General features: G+C 36.6%; 1 protein-coding gene across 1 annotated transcript; it reads right to left on the minus strand.

Moving 5' to 3' along the window:
* Nucleotides 1-713: 713 nt before the first annotated feature.
* Nucleotides 714-24,849, minus strand: RP1 (retinitis pigmentosa 1 (autosomal dominant)). Its single transcript, XM_009710239.1, has 8 exons — nucleotides 24,762-24,849; nucleotides 20,936-21,586; nucleotides 19,400-19,571; nucleotides 15,565-16,545; nucleotides 11,212-14,916; nucleotides 9,461-9,591; nucleotides 1,083-1,169; nucleotides 714-836 (listed from the first exon to the last, which is right to left on the minus strand). The coding sequence occupies exons 2-8, from the start codon at nucleotides 21,572-21,574 to the stop codon at nucleotides 714-716; spliced, it is 5,838 nt and encodes a 1,945-aa protein (XP_009708541.1). The 5' UTR covers nucleotides 21,575-21,586; nucleotides 24,762-24,849.
* Nucleotides 24,850-26,057: the final 1,208 nt, after the last annotated feature.

Below are 26,057 nucleotides of genomic sequence, written 5' to 3' on the forward strand. Positions count from 1 at the left end.
CGCGACGCCACGCCCCCCCGCACCACACCACACCACACCACACCACACCACACCACACCCTCACTGACGGCCAGCACTCCCGAGGGCCTTTTAAATCTCCCGCGGTTGCCTCTCTCGCGAGAGTTGCCGCCTCCCGCCGGGTGTCGCTGCTCTCGCGCGGGTTTCCCTGGCGGCGGGAGCCCCCCTCCGCCGCTCTGAGGGAGGGCCAGCTGGGCTGACTGGTTAGGGCGCCAACTGGCCACAGAGTGGGAACGTGGACCAGTGAATGTGTATCTTCAGTGGGCGCTTTGCATTAGAGAGACCGAGATGACAACGATGAGTTTGTCAGCAGCTGCTACAGCCCTTCGTGAAGTGCTGTCTCTTAACTGAAGGGTGAGAGACCCCGGCACAGAGGGGGAAGCGTGCCAGGCACGCAGAGCGTATCATTGACACAAATAGTACACCACCAATGTTAATAGGAGTCGGATCCTTTCATTCCCTGTGCAGGAACCTATATACTGTGCTTCACAACTGAAACTTGAAACAGAACTAGCTGATTCTCGTCGCTTTATTACCTCAGCTTCACCTGCATCAAGATCTTATTTAATAAGGCGGGAAAAGAACCTGGTATTGTCCGTTTCTCCTCAGAGACACGGAGCTAGAAACAATTGCAGTGTAGCTCTGGTGCTGTGCGTAAGGACCCAGCGCCAGCCACAGATTTGAGGAGGACTTGGCTAGGCTGAGTTCAGTGACACCCTGGGTTTCAGCAAACTCCAGACACTCTGTGCCGTACAAAGGTTGTAGAAGACTCGGGCTACAGCAGCCAACTTAAGTAGTTTTTCTTGCTGCCCAGCCACCTATTTTTAAAGGAACATAATGTACAGCTCTCACTAAACTGCAAACAAACAGCCAAGACATACCATCGTAAGCTGCCTTTAATTCCACACAAAAATACTCCTTCGTAAACTCTCTCTTAAATGAAGCTGCAAGCGTTTGATGAGGCTAATATACTTATGCCAGGGATTTTTTTCTGACTTGTATTTTGACTCCACTGTCATAGTGACAGCTTTTGGAAAGATAAAATTCTTTCTCACTGTTTTTACCTCTTCACAGTGCCAGGCCGGGGAGTTTCCTGCATTCGTATGTCCTATGCGTATTTTGTAGAGACGTCCTATGTTTCCAGTATTAACCTGTAAAAGAAACCCAACTGATGAAACACAGACCATATGTTAAAAAGCAAAGGCATGCAACAGAAATTCATTTAGTAACTGTCAGGTGACATTTTTGTTTAGAGGAATTAAATATTCTGATATTTAAACAAGTGTTTCCGATATATTTTGCTCTGGCTAATCGTTAGAAGCTTGACTCTTTAAAGAACAACACTCAAAAAAGCTGTTGGCCTGCCAACCCCATTTAAATGCCTTCAGGATGCTGCTGTAGCTATTTTGTTCCGCAGTGAATACTGGGCTCAGTGGCAGATGAATACAGACTGTATGTATGCATGCCTAGAAAGCAAAAGTGTCTTGACCCTAAAACCTGGCTCAGTTTAGCATCTGTCCCACTGACCTGCTACAAAATTATTTGTCTCCCAAGCACCTCCCACACACCTCTGAGTTTCTCCCTACCCCTCCAGGAGGGTATGCCTTACAATTTTGGAAACAATTGTGTTCAGCTTTGAGGTTTCTTTTTATAAATTATTTCAATTAAATCAACTTAAAAAGCTGTATTTGAACGATTAGCTCTTGGGCAGCCTGGATGAGTGTGCCCAGTACAGATAACAGGGTGCCGAGGGAAGAACTTTGTGTGAAGGTTATCCAAACAACTAGTTATGAACTTAAGTGTAGAAATAGAAAGCTTATCTTCAAGGAACTAGAAACACACCATGAGCGTCTTCCCTCCTTGCTGTATCTTTTTTTTTATTGTTATTATGTAGGCTGGATTTGCTGTCCTTCTGTTGTTTTCTGTAGAATTCATTTTCACGTTTCCATTTACAGCTCAGAGGTGGGTGTGAACTGAATTCCCTGTATCATGAACTTCCCTGAACTCAGTGTTATAAAGAATAAAGAGGCAGAGCAGCAAGGACAGACCAGAGTTAACTCCGACCTGGCATACAGCACAAGCAGAGAGGTTTTTCTCTTTCTATACGTTTCAGTGTAGGCACTCCTTAATTGTATTCAGGGCTATGGATACTCACCTAAGAGCGGAATCCTAGGTCCCAAACCAAGGACTGCCTCCATATTTTGCGTTTAAAAGTCATTGGAGGTGAAATTAATTGTAATAATGGGAGCAGGAAACAGAGCCAACAGTATCTATTGTGAAGAAGGTATTTTTATCTGTCAGGCACCTGGTTGCTTATTTTATCTGCTCCTTTCAATCTTATATCTGGGGTTTTTTTGATATCACAGATGGAGAATGGCATACTATCAGAGGTGCTGGATTCTTCTGAGAAACTGCATCAGGCTGAAGAGGGCTAAGAACTGCATTTCCTACATCCCAAGCAGCTACACGGCTATTGTGAAAAAGGTGAGCTCTTCCTCAATGCTGCCATTAAATACCTTTTCTCAGAAGGGGACTTGCTGTGCTGGATACTACAATGGAAGCACCTGTTCGTTATATGGCCCTATAGCTGGCACCTGCTAGAGACGCTCGCTGACAATCCCATATACATGCTCAAGCTATGCAGCTTTTGCTAAGAGACCTGTTCGGGTTCACTGAAATCACCATGCCACAAGACTGATGGGGGAGAAATTTGCTTATGTAACTGGGAGCAGCAGTAGCTTCAGACAGACAGACTTTATTATATAATAATTGCCGTTATTTAAATAAAGAAGCAGGTATTTAACAAAGTTAAAAATTTACTCCATACCCTAATTCTTCACTTCCTCATTTAATTTCTAATATTGTAGCCCCATTTTAAATTTAAAAAATAAACAAGTACCTGTTGTCCTATATTTCTTGGTATTTTCTTGGGCACTATGTAAATTAACCAGTAGATCTTCTTAAACAGACAAGAAATATGTTGGATCAAATCCACTTTGGATAGGTGAGTGGGAAAGGATACTAAATTTAGCTCTACATTTCAGTCCTGTTTCTTGTTTCCAGATATGTGTACCGTACAAAAAACTGACTGTCTTTTTATCATATAGATTTTGAAATGTCATGCAATCTGGCAGGATACAAGAGGGCAACACGACGAATATTTATTACTTACTGTGAAGATATCTTCATTGCCTCTCTGAAATAATTTTCCCTCCTCTCCATCAAGAAAAATAGGCCCCGAACTGCTGTGATCTCCATACAATGTAATATAAACCTTTGAGCTTGTTCCTGCAGATGGCATATCACTGGTGTGGACTGACACCTTCCATTTCCTAGCTATCAAAAGATGAAAAGGTTCACTGAATTACTTGAACTCAAGGTTCTTAAGAAAAATGCATTTCAGTAATCAAAATCCTAAATAATACCATGTCAATGAATACAGAAATATGTATTTCACAAAATTACAGCAGGCAAATAATTAAGTTTGCTGTGTTGGGCACACAAAAATCAGGAAACGTCAGGTTGCATTCACATCTTTTACTCTGCGTATGCCATATGACTAAGTCAAATTTGCATGAACGTAGATCACTTTTCAAACACAGTTTTGAAATATTGTATTAAACTGTATCAAGTATGGCTTTCTGTTTACAGAGGATATATCAGCTCTGCCCAGTGCAGTGCTGCAGAATGACAGCCAGGCAGGCTCTCGGCAAGCTAGCTCTGGAATTAGAAATTCATCACTTCAAGCATTAGGGTCTCTCAAAGCAAATTAGCTCTGCTGAAAGAAACCTCTTTAAGAAAGAATCTGTATCTCCACAAAGGTGCGATGGGCTACGCAGATGTAACAGCTTGTTTGCAGTCCACTGAAGGACTACCGATGTATTCTTGCATTGCGGTGTTGGCGTTATACCCTGAGATACCAATACACTTTCCATGGTTCATTTTCATAATTATCAAGACCAAATATATGGATTTAGGCTTTGGTTTAGTGGAAGCTGAGTATCAATGGCGTGGAATTAAGGGAAATGGTATCCCTGAGGGATGGCTGATAACAGGAAGGAATACTAAGAACACACCCTCACTCCCAATGTTTCTAATTAGCTGATACCCATCTGAAATAGTATACATTTAAGCACCTCCCAAGCTTGCTAAGGTTGTTTTGCACCGCTGATTAATATCACTGTTTCTTAAAAGAGACCTTCCTTTAAAGTACAGCAGCTGTAATAAAGGGCCTTACTGACTACAGAAGTCCCCTGTCATCTAATGACTCATGTATGCTACACATTTTACCTGTATTACTGACTTTTCTCTCCATCACAGTATCTTTGATCCTGTCTGCTCCAACTAAAACACTAAGAAATAATATAGTGATGATGAGTGAGCTCATCTTGATATGATGAATTTTGTGTTTATTGACTATTTGAGATACTTAAAATAGATGTGTGTCTTAAACCTCAGGCAATGAGCTATCCTGCAGTCCTGTTGTGAGGTTCAGCCAAACCACTTTGGGTTTGAGTGTCATGCAGTATTTTCAGTGCTAGCCATGGGCATTTTCTTAAAGGAGTCAGTGGATGTTGATCATGATACATACACAGAATTACACTGCAGCAGAATATTATTTGAGGACTAGTGAAACTAATGATTTGAGGAATTTGCATTTAGTTTTCTGTGGCATTCTGGAAGAAATAAGGTAGGATTAGTATTTTTACTTGCTCATGTTTAGCCATGTCCAAAAAGAAAAGATATTATATATTTAAGAAATTGATAATTAGGCTGACCTAGGTCTGGTGCATGCCAATATCCTTGTATCTAGAAAATAAACGAGTTGAGAATATATGTCCTCCATACCACTTAGCAGTTATGTTTGAATAATTAATACTGCTTTTAATAAAAGGCAGAAAACAAGGCACCGTAAAGGCACATTATGAAATCTAACATATTAATGAGACCTGATGGTAGAATCTATAAGTCTTGTTTGTGTGTTGCTATAACCATTGGGCTGTACCTATTGAGGAAATTTTTACTTCTGTGTAGCCATTGTGCTTTGTATGTAAAACATACATTTGTTGGGAAATACAGTTTTGTAGAATCAATAAGTATTAAAATAGATATTCTCTCCCATACTTTGAGGGAAGAGACAGGGAGATATTAACATAATGCTTGGCTCATCTTTGAGGACAAACCTCAAGACATTGAAATTCCACAGCAGTGTTCTGAGATTTACTTATTTGTTTGAAAAATGCTTGTAGATCCATGACCTGAGTAGAAAGAATGAAAATTTTAAAAGACAGAGCCAGAATCTAAGTGAAGTTACGTTGTTTAAGAGCAGGCGTCTAAAATATATTATTATTGTGATAAATTGGGAGTATACACCACTACTCAATTTTAAAGAGCTGCTTTTAAAGCAGCTCTTTTCTGAAACTACTGTGAATGTGCAGCTATAGTATCAATGCTTCCTAAGTAATTATATTGTCATTATTAAATAATAACTTGCCAGACAGCTACTCTTACCAAGAGGTTAAACTTCGTCATTACAAGAATTGTCATAGCCTGAACATATTAAACTGAAAGAACGGGGAACAAATAATAACTGTGAGACCCGAGGAGGAGAAGTAACTGGCAGAATCACATTTTCCAACAATAGAGCAGTGTAACACTTCTCAAAAGTTGCTGCTATCTGCTTCTTCTACTGCTGAAGTTAGCTTGGTGTTTCTGTTACAAAGGGGGTTCTTTACACTATCCAAAGCAGTGTAACTTTGCTCCAACTTTCTGTGAGCCATGGCAGATGACTGGTGACCATATAATCCTCCATGTTAATCTCACTTATGACTGAGAAACTAGCATATGTATATGACATCTATGTCACTCTACATCGGTGTACCTAACCTCTTGTCTTAATTTAATTTACTAAGGTAAGAAAATTGCATTAAATAGTCCCCTGAATTCTTAAAGTGGATTAACATGGTAATTAGACTAATGATATTTGATAAAACTGGTGCTATAAAAACCAAGTAACTTGTTTAATAGCGATAAATTAAACAATTTTAAACAAAAGTCTTGCTTTCTTCTGACATCCTTAGAAGAGCAATACACCTTATGCATTTCAGAAATGAAAACCAATAAATGATACCAAAGTATTGCCTCTAAACACTCAAATTGAGGAGCCTAACACTTCTGAGAAATCAGTCATTTCTCATTAGATTTATGTTATATACACTTTTAGATATGCAAACCAATGTCATCCAGCTTTTTATATATCACCCTAGAAATAGTAGTGATTACTAAGGATCACTGTGTGCAACAGCTTCTTCTCCAATACACTGTTTTCAGTCTCTTGGAGCCTTTCCAGTTAACAGTTTCCAGTTTTCATCTCTACCCATAAACAAATATTCACTGCAAAGTCAGCAGAAGATCTGTTTGACCATTTTTTTCAGGTCAAGGGTAGTAAAGATACCCAATAAATTCTCTACTATGTAACTGTTTTGTATATAAGCCTGTCATGTGCTGGCAATGACATGTGTTTGAAAATTTAATTGTGAGATATGGCTGAAAGAAAAGAAGAAAAAAACTCACAGAAAATACTGCACTTAGATAAAATACTGGTCTTGACTGTTCTGGAGTAAGATTTTTGTATGATTAATATTTTTTTAAATCCCTCAGTATTTATATTAGTTCACAGTAAAATTAGTCCAGAATGCCTTTTGAATTAAAAACAGCAAATTTTCAAAACTAAGGAAAGAGGTTAATGAAGTCAATTAAGCTGAAAAGTGAGTTAGAGCAAAGGAAAATAAAACAAACTAGTAAAAAGGTTATTTAACCATAAACATTAAAAGGGAATACGCAAAGAAAGACTATATACAGTACGTGCTGACTTTGAGAAGACAAACTAAGTACACCTTTACAATAAAGTGATAACTGCCTCTTTTTTTTTATTTATTATTAATAGAAATGGTGACATACAGTGATTGGGAAATCTCAGCACTGTTGACAAGAATGGGCTATGAAATGGGAAATTTAAAGTGGAAAACCAGAATGGCATGAAGAGTGCACTGAGAGAACAAAACCCATGTATCTTACACCAAAGGCAGTACTAGGTAATGTTTTTGAACAAATTTTAAATGGATGGACAGTTATCTCCAGACAGCTAAAAAGAAAAAAGATTACCAGCATCAGTTTACTGCAGATACATGGCACAAGGTGTCCAGACTTGCATTGTCCAAGTACCCAAACTCCTCCATGATGATGATAATTCGTCTTTGTAGACAAGGAGATTACAGTAGCTCTAATCTATCCAAGCATTATATGAGAAATTAGTAGCTAAAATGGAGAAGTGGATTAGTTCAAGACTGTAGAGTAACAAAATAGGTAGCTAAATGGGAAATTATACATTTCGACATTTCTGCAGAAATGAGAAGTACAAATTTATTGGGATACTAGTAAGTTTCTCAGGAATCTGTGCTGGAATTTATCTGGATTTCATCTTTTCCTCAATGTACTGCATAAAGTAGGTAATTTCTGTAACGCAGTCACTAAGAATTGTCAAAATATAAGAGGATTAGAAAATCCAGAGTAATAAGAAAAGGGATAATATGTAACAGCATAAAGTGAAAGGAAACGCATTTTAAAAATACTATCAAAACCTAATGCTATGAACAGGGAATTGAATTTATCACTTTAAAAAAATCGAGAAGGAATCAGTCATCAATGTGACTGTAAGTTGCACCAGGAGAGAGATTTCTGAGTAGAGAAATTTTACTGTCAGTGTCCCAGAGTTCAGAGAGACAATCTTTTAAATACTGCATAAAGTTCTGGTAACCATATTACAAAAAAAGATTTATTGAAACTAGAAAAGGTCCTGAGAAAGACAACCATGATGATTAGAGGAAATGGAGAAAAGGTTTATGTAGGAGAAAAAATTGAGAGAATGTCTGATTTTATGGATAGATACCAATGAGGAAAAAGACGTATCTACGTAAATGCCAATGATGTCTTTGGGACAGACGTATATAAACTGACCATGGCTAGGCTTAGGATAGAAATTAGAAAACAGTTAAGATAGACATAATAAAGAAGGACTCAAGCTCTAGAACATCCCTCCAGTGGAAGCTGTAACCACTGTAGATAAGTTTTAAAATGAGATTTAGTAATTAAATGGAATTAATTACTTAGTTGTGTGGTTTCTTTCTAGCAAGAGGCTAAACTAGATAAACTGAAACTTCCTGGAACTGTGATCTATGTGTTATGTGAGCTGTTTCTTTTTTAATAATGGCAAGACAAAACCATAATTCCTTCTAGAAGAATGGCATAATCTATATAAAGCCCTTGAATGCCTGCTGACTTGTTTTCTATACTGTTCCTTATACATTATTTAATATGCTTGTCACTTCCAAGTATATTTTCTCCTGACTTATTCAGAAAGACTCTACGCTTTTTGCAGTTAACTTGCAGAATTAAGCTACCTGTATAAAGTAGCTCATATCACTCCTCATGGTGTTTTTCCCTCTGTCAATCAAGCAGTTGCTCTAGTCACCAGCATTGTGAGGTTCTCTCTTCAGCCTTCTCCAGTCTCACCTAATGAAAGCAATTTTATTTTATCTGCATATCTCAGCCACTTAATATTCTGTATCTTCCCTGAACCATTAATAAATATATAAACTCTGTGACAGTATGGTATATCTCACTGACAACCTTTTGTCCTGTTCTGCGGTGACCATTTTGTTCCTTCTTTTTCAGTTAACATACTGAAATCAGAAGCAAGTCTTTCAGTTAATCTAATAATCATTTCATCACTTGCTGTGGTCTCTGCTAATTGTAACCTCAGGCAGTACCTCACCTCTCACCTTTTGAGTGCTTAGTTTGCTTGGTAACCCTATAATAAGCATCTGATTAAAGGATCTTGAACCTTGATCTGAAAAACTTAAGTAAGGTGCTGTGAATGCAGCACAGGGTGCTGTGAATCCAGCAGAAAGACTGCAAGTGATGGAGATGTATATATAGCTGTTAATTTGCCTATGTAACATTTAGACATTATTTACAGCATAGAAGCCTGGTACTCGGAGTGCTATATGGCATTTAGTTGGACTCTAGTAATTTCAAGCTTCATTTTCCAAACATAGGTTTTATTTCTGTATTGACATGTAAAAGGATGAAAAAATACCATCGAGACTCTTCCCTTGAAACAGTTCTACAACATGCGAAGGAGGACGCCAAAAAATGTGGAGATGGAGGGAAGAACATCAGACGCAAGGCCAGCATAGGAAATAACACACAGCTATTTGGTGTGAAATCTCTTAGACGATATATATTGCTTTGGGGTTGTAATGTTAGTTTATTATGTAGAATACACTGCTTCAAACAACAGAAACATATCAGTTATTTATGGGGAAATGTATCTGCCACCAGACTCCTAAAAAGAATTGAAGAGTAATTCTAGGTTTCCTACCTGTACTGCAAACCTCTTTTGCTCCAGATCCAGCTTCTGCTTCTCCTCCATGTCCCTTCTGCCCCACATGGAGACACTCAAAGCCTCCGGGCCAACAGGGATTTGCATCAGCCTTTCATTAGCTCCCCAGTCTGGATAACCAAAGGATCATGATCCAGGGCTTACCACAGCATGTACATGCCAGTTAGTTTAGACACAGCCTCCAAGAGTACAGAATGGCCAAATTCTTGTTCTCTAACTGAAAAATAGCACCTTCCTTCTTCAGGTATATCTCTGACTTCGCTGACATTGAAGCAAGGTACTATGCAGTGTTAGGGATTAAAATCTAACCAAAAAAACCTGAAATACTCTGCCTAATCACAATATACATTAAATATTTTCCAATTTTATATTTAAAATCATTTACTGAAAATTGTAAACCATATATAAGTGCTTACTATGCACACATAATATTAAAAAATGCTGTAAACCGGTATCCAAAATAATTCTAATAACAGATTGAAAGATCCTGAAACATAATACGTAGGTCTTGGATTCTCATAATACAACATATGTACAAAAGCAAACAAACAAACAAAAAATACATGGACCACCTTTAACATACAGAGGTTAAAGAACAACACACAACTAAAACTTGTAATATATGTAGAACAATTTTAAGAGTAAGCGGTGCTGCCTCAGAAGGGAGTATGGCCAGGGCAGTCAGGAAGTCCATTGACACACAGTCTCCCTCCTCAGTCCTTGTGGAATCCCAGCGGCAATAAATACACTCCTTTTCTAGTATCCTCTGGGTAAAAGAGGCAAACTTAATTAGGGGTCTGGATGATCCTATGTACAGGCTGAAAGGTTTCTTTACTCACATAAATATTCTGAAGTCGGCCTTTAAAGACTGAAATAGCAATTTGATAATCTATATAAAATTAACATGACTTCTGTTTCCTACTTTTCATTGTATTACAGCATTTGAATAGTATTTCCTACTTTTCATTTCAAATTAAACATATCTGTTGATTTTGTTCTGGAAAAAGCATTTCTACTGAAAGACAATTCTCAAACCCTTTCTCAAATGTCATGAAATACAGGAATCTTATCTTAGAACTCGGGCAGGTATTTCAAACTTCAGTTGTCTGTTCTAACAAGCAGTAGTTGTTTCTCTATAAATGAGATAGTTGGTATATAACTGAATATCTCTGGACAGATAACATTTCAGGGAAAAACTGTTTTTTAATCAAGAAATCACTGTCTTAGAAGAAGAGCTTTTCTTCCTATGTTGGTTCCCATAAAAATCTAAGTAATTATCTGTATTTCAACAATGATATACAGTTGTGATTTATATTTATCTAGGTCTGGGCTGTATTCACATTGGGAGTTTTATTGGCTGTGGCATTCAGCAGTTTATTTTGTGATTTTTTTTTTCCCTGAAGATGTCTTCATTAATCTAATGTTATAGAAATTCCAAGATCTCTATTACGAGTCTTCCTCATCTTTACTGTTTCCATTATCCATTGTACAAACGCAAACTATTTCTTCTTCTTCTTCTTCTTCTTTTGTAGGAAAGGCATTTTCATTTTTCAGCTTTTCAGAGGCATTATGTTCAATGTTCTTTAAAGAAGTGTCACACTTCAGAAATGTTTCAGAATGACAGGTTTCTGCTGGATCTGCCAATATAGGAGAAAATTTTTCTCCAACAATGTGAATTAGGCTTATTCTTAGGGTTTGGCGTATTTTTGGGTTTCTATTGGGTAGCTCACTATTTGTGCCTATCACAAGATCACTGAGTATGTGTTTGGATGCATCATTTTGACAGTTGCCAACTTCCACAGCTTTTACATTCGTATCCTCTATAACATGTAACTTCCCTAAACTGTTTGTGTCTTTCAGAATTGAAGATGCAAGTATTCCATAGTTACTAATAAAATCTAAGGTGTTATTAGCATAAAACCTATTAAAAATATTATTGGCAATTTTATTGATACAGTTATTCTTCAGAGCCGCGTGATTATTTTTGTCTGTTATTAAATCTTCGCCTGACCATCGTAAATGTTCATTCTTTTTGGCCAACAAACATGGACCCAGCTGGTTCTCAAAGTCAGATGCCTTTTGGTAGGCATATCCTCTCTGTTCCTCATTAATTGGTGTTACTGTCACCATCAATATCGGACAATGTTGGCCACATATAGCATGGAGTTTATCCAGAGAATCTTCTTCCTGAAGAGCACTTCTGTTAGGATTACTAACTTCGGTTGGCTGAGACTGTATGGGTTTGTCATTTAAAGGCTGTTCCAATGGATGCACCTTGTTATCAGGCAATCTAAATTCTACAGATGTAAAGGCTGGAAAATTGTTATCAGCCTGTGTGGAAGTAGAACCTACCATGACTGATGGTTTGATCTTTTCTTTGTTTGCTGCAGGAAGGGAATTGATCTTACCATTGCGGCTAGGTTTGCTTTTTGCACTTAAGTCATCCTGAAAGGGGTCTGAATCACTGTTATGAGGTATATTGAAGTAGTTGCAAAATTTTTCAGAGGGTTTAGCCATGTCTTCAAGTTCTGAAGAAGAGATTTCATTGAGGACTGGGTACTGATTCAGATTGCCAAAGTGCGAGTACGGAACATCATCACTGTTAGTATCAAGGACTGTGTCTGTTGATGTTGTATCCAAATTACCATACATTCCAATCCGTTCAGGTGGTGATCTTCTTATCAAATGGTTTTCTTTGAGAAGCCATTTGCCTTTGTCTATCAATATCCCCTCATCTTCATTAGCTCGTACACTAGGTTGACAATGTTGCTTTGGAGATTGCCCTGAACAATCATTAGTATAACTTGTCTCTTCTCTGTTAAGAGTAGGTTGTGGTGTTGGTAAAGAAGTATTTTCTCTTCTCGATATAGTGTCAACTTTGTTTATGTTTACTGGAAATTCTTGTGATGGTAGTGAAGAATGTGACAACTTCTCTGCAGAACAAGACCTAGGTTCTTGAGAAAAATAAATGGTTTTTTCCACCACTGCAGAGTGGAATTCTTCAATATCCTTTTGAAATACTTTTGACATATAAGGAAATCCTTTGTGAAAGTCAGGCTTAAATGAAGCTTCTGTCTTGCCATAAAGTTGTTCAATAGTTCTTTTTACATAGCCAGTATTATAATGTTTTTCAAGTACTGCTTCCTCTCCGCTTTCATTGGTCAAACCACTGGATGCTCTAAAGTTATAATCACTCTCTTCAGTGTCTGGTCTGTAATCTGACCAGTCTGAAGTAGCAGGACTTTTTAAGCATTTTTTAAATTGAGACGTATCTGAACACATTTTATTCTCCAGTTCTTCTACCTGCAATTTCTGTTCTCCTTCGCTCATATGACATTCTGTAAATTGCTTTGATTCATAACAAAATGATAATGGAGACACTGTAGATAACCTCTCAGAGGTTTCCTCACAAGTTTCTGCATCTTCCTTGTCTTCCTGTACAGAATAATCCTCATTATTATATTCTACAGAGGTTTCAGCAGCTAGTTTAAGTTGGTTATTTGGGGTTTTGTCATTACCTGCTGACTTTGGATCAACTTTCTCACCTTCACTTTTATCAGTAGTAACATGTATAATATCTTTTTCACCTTCTAACTCAGAAGTATCCTGATCTAAAATATGATTTTTATCATTAGAAGTTACACTATTAACTGTCGAGTTAGGTTCTACTGAAGTTTCTGACTCTTCATTAATGAATGATGTATCAGTGTTTTTATCTTGAGATTTTTTATATAGGCTATCAGACATTTCTTCATTTCTTTCAGGTGGCTCTATAGCTGATGCAAGGCTACAGGTACTTGAATTAGTATTGGCATATTGACCGTCTAGCTGTGTTTTGGGAGCATGCAAGTCTAAAGTCTCTGTTTCCCCACAAAGATCTTTCCGTGTATCAAAACAGTTTTCTAATTCACCAGTCAATTTTAGAGCTTCTTCAGAATTTACACTGTCCTTTGGAATAGAAGGCTCAACTGATTTTTCATTTTCATGCAAATGTATACCATTATGAATTTCAGATATGGGCATATTCTCATGACAATGTGTGGAGTCCTGCTTTTTGAGTTCCTTCCCAAAGTGTAATAAGTTATTTTCTGTTGATTGTTGAAAATGTGAGAAGGCAGCCTTCAGTTCATCAACTTTTTCTATGACTGTAGTTTGTTTCAGAAATTGTAACTGTGTAAATATTTCAGAACAGCTACAGGTAATTTTTTGTATATCATCTTTGATTGTCCCAATCAAACTCTCTCTCAGATTCAATACAAGCAGCCAAGCTAGGATGACATTGGAGGAAGAACCAAAAGCTGAAGGAGAAAGATCTGAAAGGCTGCAAGCTTTTCCTATACATCCACTATGTTCTTTCTGGAGACCAAGCAAATCTGATTGTAGTTCATGCAGCAACATGTTAGACATGCAATTATTCTGAACATCAATTCCCATTTTCTCATTGACAATTGCACAATCAACTTGAACAGCAACTTCAGATTTTTTTCTTTGACATAGGTTGGTATCTTGAATATCAGCTTCTGACATCTTTTTGTCATTATCCTGTGTTTCATGAAACAAGTGTAGCTTACCATCATGATGAAATTCTGACTTTAGTGAATACTTGGCTTCTCCTACTATAGTTGTATTAGCATGAATCAAAGAGTCAGTTTGTTTTTCGCCTGAATCCTTGGCTGATTCTTCTAAAGTTCCCAAATCGTAAATTGGCTTTAATGTTTTTTTGGTTAGATTATGTTCAAACAGATGTTTTTTCCCAGTCACATGCACTTTATTTGTGATAAATCTTGTTTCTTTATCTATAGGAGCATCAGCATTTTCATTAGGAAAATGACAGACATTGCTATTCTCTACATTCCCTTCTTTTTTATTTATAGGGGGTAAGACAGAATTTGGTAACAAGTTTTTCAGCCAAGTTTGGACATAGTTTTCAAGTGAACACTCAACAACTTCCTCTTGAAAATCCTCCTGTTTTAGAGCCTCTAGTGTAATGGGTCTCTCCGACATATTTAACTTATTTGCACCTTTACTTGGATTTTTCTTCATCTTCTTTTGCTTTTTCTCTTTCTTTGATGATAAATTTTCCAAACTATTATTTTCTCTTTCTTTTTCAGAGTTAAGATTCTTTGGCACTTCTGACAATGGATTTGAAACCACTGATGAGTTAGGTGTCTGTTCAAAAGAACTCGTCGTGAGATGTGTGCCTTCTTTCTCAGTACTCAGTGTATCTTGACTGTGTTCAGATTCATTGTTTGAATCAACTGTCATTAAACCATCTTCACTCTTTGCAGATGAAACAATACTAATTTTTTTACCTGATTTCAATTTTGCTTTGGTCAACTTGTTGTTATTACTTCTTGGTTTTTTATTAGATGATAATCCATTTTGTTCCGCTGAATCCTGATGACAGAACTCATCTTCAGGACATATGCTTTTGTCTGAATTGACAGACCCACCGTTGTTTTTTACAAAAAATTCTGTTCCTTTTTTCTGAGGCATTTCAGAATAATTATCCATAGTCTCTGTTGTGGAATTCTGTGTGGTTTTGCTTGTGATATACATTCCCTCACTTTTAATTATCTCTGAAATTTCTTTATCTTTTTGATTTTCATATGTACCTTGCTCTGGAAAGTTAGACCATTTTTTCTTCTTCTTCTTTTTGGTGAGGGAAGATGCAGATTGGCTGTCATCAATGAGATGGATTGCCATCACAGATTCACTCCTGACACTGATTTGATTCTCACTTTCAGTAACATTAGGAAAGAATCCAGTTGTTGGATTTATTTCCTCAGTAGGAGCTTTACTACATGGAGGTACCATCATCTTCATCTGGCCATGTTCAGGACAGGCTGAATGCGCTGAATCTTGAGAAATAGGTAATAAATCAGCAGCTTTGCATTTTGTTTCTTCTTTTGACTGACGTAATTCTGAATATCTAATGAAAGAACTCAGTGATCTTTTTATTTGTTTAATATCACATGACTAAAAAAATGCTGAACCTGGCCTAGCTGCCTGGTAAATTTTTGATGATGGTATGAAACCACTGATGTTAGCTTTGCAGGTTGATACTAAACTATTATATGTACCTTGTTCTGCAATTGATTTCTCTAATATATTCTGTACCGATTCATCGTCGTCAGGCACTTCTAATGTCTTCCTATTTGTGGTTTCTATGAAATCATTACTTTTGTGTCTTACTTTAAAAAGCATTTCTTCTTTTATGTTATCTGAAGAAAGCTTTAATAAATCATTGTCACTCATGTCACTGAACTTTGGATTACTGACACTTGATTTTGTTCTGCTTGAACGAGCTACCATGCAATACTCAGATTTATTTTCTCCATTCTGTATTTCCTCACTGTAGGAAAACTGTCCTATTGTCTTCTTCTGAACCTCTTTCTCAGATACCAAGGTGACACTTTCAACTACTGCTTTCTTTTGTCTAACACGCCTTGGCCCAGGGGTGGGAGGTCTATAAAAGTGAGGCCTGATACTATCCTCAGGTACATTGCTTACATCTAGATCTGCAGTACTGTTCTTCTTACAGATATTACAACCAGCAGTTTTAAAATCAGACTCTGGTTCTTTGTCTGACACTTCTGCATTGAATTGCTGTAATGAGTCTCCCTCTTCTTTATTGTAGCTCTTCAAAAATGGACCTTCTCTTGATTTTATACAGTCTGATACATTTACATTGGATAAGCAGTCTTCCGCATGCATTGCAGAATTGCAAATGGTGGTATTTTTGTCATCAGAAAGGCCAGCACGACTTACAGTGGTTGTCCATTTAATAGTTTCTTCCTCTTTAATTTTGATTCGAACTTTCATTTCCACTGTGATACTGCCATCTTGATTAACATGAACAGATTTCTCAATGTTGTCTTCATACTGTGCCACAGATAAGTCTTCACCAGTAACTGACTGATTTCCTCCTATACCATTATGACCGTCAGGAACATAGGAAGAATCTGAGTTGTTATCATTTGAGATGTTATCATTGCTGGACCCTTTATCAGAAGAAACTGAAAATATCTGAGATCTTGAGCTAGAGCCCATTTCAGCCCTCGCTACCAATAATTACATTGAAAGAACCCAAATTCATTCAGTAGGTGGAAAGTAGAGCAGACAAATATCATGCATAAGGATCCAGATGGCGAGACGGCAGACAGGCAGCAAAGGAAAAGAAAAGAAGAAAGGAGAAAAATTAGTACAAGAGAAGCTAATTAGGTGTGTTTATTTTACCAGAGTACTAGAAAGTAAAGAGAAAAACATGGCTAATCTTGCTGTTTATTTTAAGAAGTTGTTAGAGAAAAATAACCAAGTTTTTAATAAAGAATCAAGCATTTAACTACTTTTCCACTTGATTTTATTTTGCAACAGGTTCTTCTAATGCCAGAGCTATAGTCTTATTTGAAGATTCAAAGCCTAAAAAAGTACTAAATGTTCTCATTTTTTACTGAGTTGGGAGCTGAGGTTGCCTTGAACCTTTCAAGGGATTCACATGCCCTCGCTTGTTTGGACTTCAAGCTACCAACTTTACTTTTTCTTCATGCCTTAGTGATCATTAATATGTGATTTCCTATTAGTTCTTACAGTTAGTGCTAACATGTGTCAGTCAAAGAGAACATATATCTCCCTGGGCTTAATCCGACAATCTACAGCATATGAGTAACTACCGAGAGTACTGACACACGAATAAAGGGTTCAGGTCCAGTCCCCTAGACTGACCTTCTATAGAGAAGTAAACATTGAAGCCCTTGAACCTCTGACAAAATCTGAATTTAAATCATGGCATTTTGAGATACATTTTATGCTACAGTACTGTAGATGATAGCGCAAAACTCAGCAAAGCCAATGAGAATACTTCCAGACTTCAATAGATTTTGAGTATGGCACAATATGTGTTTGCATACACATTAAATATTCCCAGAATATGTTTTTGATTACTCTGCAATAACTTGGCTGTTAAAAAAATTATATCTTATCACTCCCTAGCAGTTGTCACTGAAGAGGTGAGAGATAAAAGAACAAGATAAAAATAAAGTTCTGCTGTCTTCCAAGTTCTGCATGTGCGAGCGAAATAGTGCAGGTGCACCCACACAAAGACATCCACAACTGCTACTGATACCTAAATACACAGGAGCCACCATTTAATAGACAGGCTTCACTTGCAGAAAGATATTTTAACTCATGTAATAATAACTTATCTACATTGCTTGAATTTAAGCATTTTTTTTTTCTGAAGTGAGTCACAAATGGTCTCGTAACAAGACTTTCACAGTTAACATATTACTGTTATAGATACGTATCTATAATTTCAGGCAGAGTGCCTTGCAAGTTTCCCAGGCATATGCTTTACCATGAACTGAATCAGAAATAAAAGTTTGTACTAACTTCTCTAACACAGGCCAGACCTTATGCTTCCCAAAGTAAAAATCTCACCTTCTCTGTCTCAGGAAATAGAATTGGAACAAAGTGCCTGAAATTTTATTTTTCAGGCTCTCACATCATCAATGATGTCTCCTACACAGGATACTTTTGAATTTCTCAGGTTAAAGACAAAAAGAGAGTTGTTTTTTTCTCTCTCTTTCTGTAATTGCCGTTAACTAGGATTAGAAGAGGGAGCTTATCAGATTCTCAGCTACTCACATTTTCTACCATTGCAAGGCTCAAGCTCTGGCTCAAAGCAAAATTTGGGTAGGATTTTTTGTTTCTGCAGAACTTTCCTTCTCAAAATGTTCCTATTCATTCTCTCTTGACTCATTAGTTATGCTCTGCAAACAGCTCTCAAGCTGTGCAAGTCAAAGAACATGAAGGCTGGGAAAAACTGAAATGAATAGTTTGATGGGGACATAATAAACTGCAAGGGATATGGAAGAAACTCCTTCAAGTAAATGGAAGCCGAGTGTCTTTTGTATAAATGTGCTCCATGACACAGTCAAGATTACCATGGAAAGTCTCAGTACAGAAACAATTACAGTGTTCCCTGGGCTCTCCAGTATAGCATGCACTTGTATCAAGAGTACAAGGTACCTCCGGGTTAAACAAATTTCCCTGTAGACAGTACCTCTGCCCTACAGGATGCTCTAATGCCGAGGATTCCCACAGGACCTCAAAGCTCTGGTAGCGCAGCATTTTGTTCCCCTCAATCTCAGACTATTCAGCTAACCTGGCTTCTCTCCAACAGCTCCTCATGTTCTTGATCATCCACTGGCCACTTCACACTCATACTGACCTTGTCAGTGGCACAGCTCCATGAGTGGTCAAAGGGAAAGTACATATTTGTGTATCTTTTCCCAAACTTATCCAAAAAACATATATAACAGCCACGAGGATACAGGAAAGGATGACACTCTGTTTAGACAAAAGCAGCTTCAAAAACATGATGAATTTGTGAGTGGATGGGTGCTATAACGATGTTCCTGTTTATGTGGAGCACGGGACATGGGAAAAAGTGAAAGTCATGACAATGACAAGTCAGACCTCCACTTGCTAAGGTAAGTTCTGAAAACATCTGAAAACTGAAACTGCACAAAAGTTTTGCTCAAGAAATTTAGTCAGTTAAGAGCCTGAAGTAGCCTGTGGTTTCTCTTTTGCCACTGCCATTGCTAACCATGACACCAAAAAACTAATAACAATTATATCAAATGCATTAAAATAAAATATAGGTTTGCATCCATGTTCTAAATAAGTCTGAAAGAAAATATGCATACTAGCTGAGTACTTAGCAGAAACTTACATTTTAAAAAGAACATTAACACTTTGATCTTTCTTATACTTAGAGAGGAGTCAGAGCAGATATAAACAGTTTCAGCTGGCCTTTTTTAATATCCTTGATCCTAGTAAGATTGTCATGGTTTATGTCTTATGCTGAGACAGATAAACCAATTAATAAAATACAAATTAATTCAAAAAACTTACTGTTTTCACTTTCTGACTTGATATTTGATTTTGGGTATACACGATTTGCAATTCCAAGCAATTTAGCAGGCCGTGAATACCCAAGAGAATCATAATTGCTTGGTTTAAAAGGCTCTCTTCCCGCTGCGACAACAGCTCCAGAGCACAATATCAGGGCCTGAAGATTAGCAACCTGGAAAAAAAAGGTAACATTAAATTCTTTGCCTTAGTAACCACAAAAAATAATGTGAGAGATTTATCGCTTTCATGCTTTAATATCTTCACTTCTTAGTCTCTACATTAGTTTGCAGCAGGCTATTAAATATGTATCACAGCAAGGAATTAAATTTTCAATTCCTGTAAGGCATTCTTGTCTCTGTGAGGGTATGTCTTGTTATATAAATATGTTAGGAAAAGACTTCAAGGAGCACTTGGATCCAGATCAAAATTTTCTTATAATTTAAGTGTTTGCATATGTAATTTTGTTTCATCATTGCACAGTGACTGTTCATAGCCTTGAAATAAGAATATGCATTTGGAGGTAGGTATACATACGAACACGTATTTGGAGGAAGAAAGGGCTAATTCAGAATACCCCACAAGTACTTGACCTGTACAGCCACAGAGGAAGAGGACAGAATCACAGAACAATATACATTGGAAAAGACCTGTGGAGGTCATGTAGTTTAACCCTCTGCTCAAAGCAGGTCTGACTGGATTAAGGTGCTCAAAGCCCTAACAGTTTTGAATTTATATTCCAAAATATATTGCAAGATAAGGCTTACAAACTGCACTTCACTGACTTACAGATGATACGGACAGTTTCTCAACCTAATACAGAATTTCATCAAATGGAGGGTAAACACAAGATTTCCCTTGAACTCTTGGAGCTCTGCATGGAATTCTCATTCTAGATACCTATTACGTATAATCACAAGGGTTTTTCTGTGGTTAAACAACACACAGATAAAACACTGAGTGAGATAAAATTATACAAAATAGCATGTGAGATGAAAATCAGGATTATTAGTGCTACATTATCTGGGTTCAGAGGTACAGAACCTAGTCCATGGTTTGAAAACTGTAACAGACAATCAGGTGTCATAGTTCCAAGTCATTCATGGCAAACCACTGTGCATCTGTGTAATGATAAAATATGTATGGCTATTAGATGCTACTTACCGCATTTTTAAAACACTAAAAATCACAGATAAACAGCATTAAGACTAAAGGAAGTTTCTGTGTAAATGGGTAAAAACACAGAATTGAAAGCATGCCTGAAAGAGGCCCGAGTAAGAAAAAGTGTTTTTTCATGGTGACTTAAAATAAAATGTCCTCACTAGCTTCTCTCTGATCGCAAGATTCCAGTATATTTCCTCCAAGCTAGCAGCCTTTCTGAAGGTGAAAAGGCGTAGAAAGGAAACAACTGACCTTCAGCACATCAGATCTTACACCAGGCCAGTGTTCCAAGTTTATAATTGATAAAATCACCTTTTTAATTAAAAATAGTCTAGAAGCAATCATAGAAAAATTTTCAGTACTTGTCTTTATTCTCACCTTTCTGCCATCAGTGGTATATAGTTTCACGACTGGATATTGCATTAACTCACTCATATAATCCAGAAAAGCCTCAAAGGTTTGTGTATTTTTCTTTCCCAGAACTATGGTGCGCCTGAGTCTTACATCCCCGTTTTTGAAAACAAGCATCTTTTTGGGAGTTGTTATTTTGCTTTCTCGATAGCCAAATCCATCTTCATTCTCCCTTGCTAATTGCACAGCTCGACGACGAGCACTGACAGGCCTACTGATCTGCCAGGGCAGTGGCTTTTTGCTAGCCTGTTCCAGGTTGATGGGCTTCATTTTCCTCTGATGGGAGCAAATATAAGATTTTCCATCTTCAAGATCCTCCAAATTGGTGATGCTGTGTCTCCCTTTCGGTGTACTAATATTTCTTACTCCAAAAGGTAATGGGACCCGTTTGGATAAACTATCCAGCAAGGCATCAAATGTTTTGTAAGACCGGTTATTAATGACCATTTTGATCCCATTAAACTGAGGATCTCCACTTTTATAGAAACAGATCCGTTTTGCCACAACAGGTTCAGTAACATTGAAATGACGCGTGGATAAACTCTGTTCACTCTCGGAGGAGTTTGGCTGATTCACCGAGTAACTAGTTGAAGGTGTTTCACTCATTTTGACAGCAATCTGGAAGAAAGAGGAGATGAATGTAAAACTTTTCTTATGACTAGTAATAATACGGTCTTCATTTTGAAAGATGCAGAAAGAGAATTTATAAGAAACCCACAGCAGCAAGTTGTGCCAAAAATAATTGGATTTAAATGGATCCAAGCTGTTACCTCTAAATTCCACAAAGACTCCAGTACTGTTGGATTAAGTTAGCATAGCTCTACTTGCAAAAATTCCCAAAATCCTCCACAATCTCTTATCATTTAGGTACGAGAGACCTTTCCTTAGACCTTTCCTTAGAAGAAAGTACTTTGTCAGTCCAGAATGATAATTAGATGTTTTCTCTCTTGAGGATGAAGCTAATGACAGCATTTCATATTTAAGGTACTAGAAACATCCTTATTAGGAGGGAATAATTTCTGCCTAGGCATGAGCCATAGTCAGTCCAACATAACAAAACTGAAAGACAATACAATTCATTCTGATCCCATATACTACTTTTATACCAGGGCAAATCCATTGGAGTCAGAGAAAAGGCTCCTGATTTACTACACTATAAACTATGCCAGAGTAAGGCCCAAAACATGTTTTAGAATTAAGTTGCATCGTAAATTGACATGTTATTTGCTTTTCTATTAGAAGTTTTATATCTCATGATACATAAACCACTGCAATATTTGCAGTTATACTGAGGGATAAACTACTGATCAAGTAACACTTTTTATAGTAAGAGAAAAGTCTTTAAATCCTTTATAAAGACTTGAAAATTTCAGGTACTCTTTAGTAGAAGCAGCCTTTAAATTGAAACATTTAAATACTCGTCTTTTAAACAACAGATTATTTCTGACAACTATATCAGTAGTCCCCATGCTTGAAAACAGAGCACTCTCACTACAATCTTTCCATTTGAATCCAGTCTACATACAGATACTGTAATGACAACCCTTTAAATGAATAAAATCACTCTATCTTAATGATTGGCTTGCTTTGACTGGAACTCAGGGTAAAAATGGCTAGTCAACTAAACAGCCTCAAGAAAGCAGTTTTAGTGGAGTTTTACTGAAAAGCTGTATCGCAGTCTCAGGGAATACGTTTGTCATCAAAATAATGTAAATTAAATTCTTTGACAATGTCACCTTGATGTAGCTGCCTTATTCACTAATGGAACAATCTCTTCTGGCTACTACATATTTTTCTTAATGAAGCTATGGAAAACAATATTTTGACTCTTTTACTACTACATACATCAGTTCTGAAACTGAGAAGAAAATGTTGCTACTTTTCAAGATAGTCAAGGTTCAAATAAAGTCAGATTTGACAAGATTTTATCTTACTGCGTTCTTAAAGCTTTTCCAATAATGCATTGTTTTCAGCTTGGGTGTTTTGCCTTCACTAAGAGTTAATAATTTTTTAAATGTCGTTATTTTGAACAATGATCAGAGCACAGGAAGAAATGTCTCCTTTTAATACATTATTTATGCTGTAAATTGTACTCGTTCTAAGTGCTAAAACTGAAAAATAACCAAACAGATCTGCACTAGAATGATGTACACAAAGATTGATTTAGGTAATCACAATTCCATTTAAAATAAAATAAATAATAATTAAAACAAACAAACAAAAAAGCTGTGAGTATTTAATTAAGGAGTATGCAGGAAGAAAATTTCAAGCTTGGCTGCAGCAACTTATACAACCCAGTCCATGATGGCTAGTGAAATGGCTTACTTTCTGCGGTAGGGAGGAGCTCCACTTCAACTGAAACCACCGAGAGCTATAGTTGCTCATCTTTTTTGACACATCTATTCAATAAACTGCCTAATTCTTCATTACACTTCTAAACTGAGAGGTTGACAGGTGAGTTAAGACTACGGCCACAATTTGAACCAGCAATTTTATGCTTCATGCGTCATTCTCTTTATACTGATATTCCCAGAGGAATTCCATAAGGGCATTTTTATTGCTAGCTGCAACACAAACTTTCCCAATCTCTTTGCAGAGCAAATGTTCTACTCCAATGAAAGCAGCAATGACAGTAGTGAAGTTCTTCAGTGAACTGAATGTCATGTTACCCCATTTAACTGGCCTAGAAGACTTGAGCTTGCTAACAGAGCCCTGTCCAGGATCTCTGGGAAAGGGAAGGGGAGAAAACTGTTAAGTCATCATCAGTAACGGTCAGAGACAGAAATGAACAGACATAGCTCCTCAGCTGCTCTGTATTACAGCTTCTCACCCTTTATGAAAATGGAGTGGAATTTCATCTAACTGTATGATTATTCACTCTTACAAGAGATAAAATACGTGGATTTTCTCATGAGACTGCTGATAATAATTGCTTTTGAATTAGCATCTCAGAAGTTGTTCTGGATATTTGTACTCATATAAAACATTGAGTTATGTAAGCATCAACATTTGGAAGAGAAATACAATACGTTTTACATAAAGATAATTATTAGACTGAGTCTTGACACCGTGGAAGTAAAGAAATCCAAAACAAAAAACGAGAGAATACACATATAAAGAAAAAAGATAATTTTCATTACAAACATGAAATAATTTGAATTTACAAAAGTAACTAAGAAAAAGAAGTTTTCCTTAGCAAAACATAAAATGAATGATAAAACAGATAATTTTGGCAGAGAACTCATAGTTGCATAGCACGCCATATATGAAAGAACTAATGGTTGCATAGTAAACTATGTATGAATACTTTCTAGTATTAATTTTAGTAGCGGGAGTTGCTTATGCATCTTTCAGATACCTTATAATTGCATCTTACAAATAGCAAACATTTCAACAAATGAATAATCAACATATTGTAGAAGTTACTATTTCATACTACAGGTGATCACGCTGTAATAGCTTCATTTCATCTTAAACATAGTATCGATTTTCATACTTAAATGATTATATTCTAAAATTAACAAATAGCTGATATTACATGATACAGAATGCCTATTAAGATATTTTGGCAATGACAACATTAAGAATTTTATTCTGCAAGAAAATCAAACAGAATTCAGAATGTAATCCCTTTGCCTGCGTTCTCATAAACAAAGACACTCATTCAAAGTTTATGGACAAAGCTGCTAAATTCTATAACGACACTTAAGTGGAACACTTTGTTCTAAATATATAAGAATATGTCTAATGCCATATAGCTGGTAAGTATTGCATATAATTTCATCATACTCACCCACAGTCACATCCTATGTAAACAAAAGAGTAGTTAGCTTGTTTTCAGAGATTTATATATTGTACATGTGATTCTCTATGCCATATGAAATGAACATCCTTAGCCTTATTCCAAGTGTGCTCGACTAGAAAAAACATCGTAATCCATTTGCTTAATCTCAGCTAATGTTAATCACCAGAGCAGGTTCACCTCAGGTAGCCATTGTTCAGAGCAGTGTGTCTAACATCTCATTCAGCAAGTCCTCTTATATTATTTTAAAACTCTATTTACATTTTAAATATTTCATTTATATAATTTTCTGTTTATTTAGATTGCTCAAGAGACTCGCAGAACCACATAAAATAAAAATGTGGGTGGGGAACGTAGATCATCTAATCTATCTTCTTATCAGTGTAGGGTTATCCTCCAAACGAAATTCTTTAGTGATACATATTTTAAATATGTTAAAATGGAGCTTCTACCACTCACCTTCTGAGACTATTTATTAACTATCTCCTGGCATTAATTCTTGCTTTTATTCAGTCATTTGGTCAACATGATCTTCTTTTTGTTAAAGATTCTCCCATATTTCCTCTATTCAGATATCACAGTGAAAATAGTTCCACGTGGGGTTTCTTTCACAACACTCAATAAAATGTGACAGTCTGAAGGAGTTTTGTCATCCATGAATCATTCTTCATATCAACACGTTGTAAAAAGGGCAATGCAACAATTATAAATGTGTGTGAATATAGTTTATGAAGAGACAGGAGGATTTACATCTAACTGTAACTTAATTATACCACAGAATGTGGGTTTTTTTCTTTTTCCAGGGGAAATACTACGTCCCTGGATGGTAACTGTTCCATCTAATTGCTACCAGATGTATAATCTGATTTGGAGCTTCTTTGCTTAATCAGGATTACAGCAAGCTCTCAAAACTAGCTGTGTACAACAGTAACAAAAACACTGCTCAGTAGACACTACCACTGCATGCCATAACGAGCTTTTAACAATTTTCCTTAGTGGAAAATTCAACATTTATAGAAGTTTTAAAATACTGCTTCAGTTCCACTTTCATAAGATGCAAACATTAAATGATAGTCTTGCACAGATATCTTGCTCTAAACATTGCTTTCTTAAATATTACAGTAATATAATTATTTAGGTCCTTAATCTATTTTAGCTAATGTACTGCTTATATTCCAGTCAGTATCTGTTGTTTACACTTGTTCAGAAGATGAACAAGTGCAAATTCTGTGCATTATTCTGATGTCTTATAACTTAATCACTTATACAGGAATTTTTATAGAGTTG

This window comes from Cariama cristata, unplaced genomic scaffold, assembly GCF_000690535.1.
Source record: "Cariama cristata isolate BGI_N322 unplaced genomic scaffold, ASM69053v1 scaffold3351, whole genome shotgun sequence".
In the NCBI taxonomy this organism is placed as follows: Eukaryota; Metazoa; Chordata; class Aves; order Cariamiformes; family Cariamidae; genus Cariama; species Cariama cristata.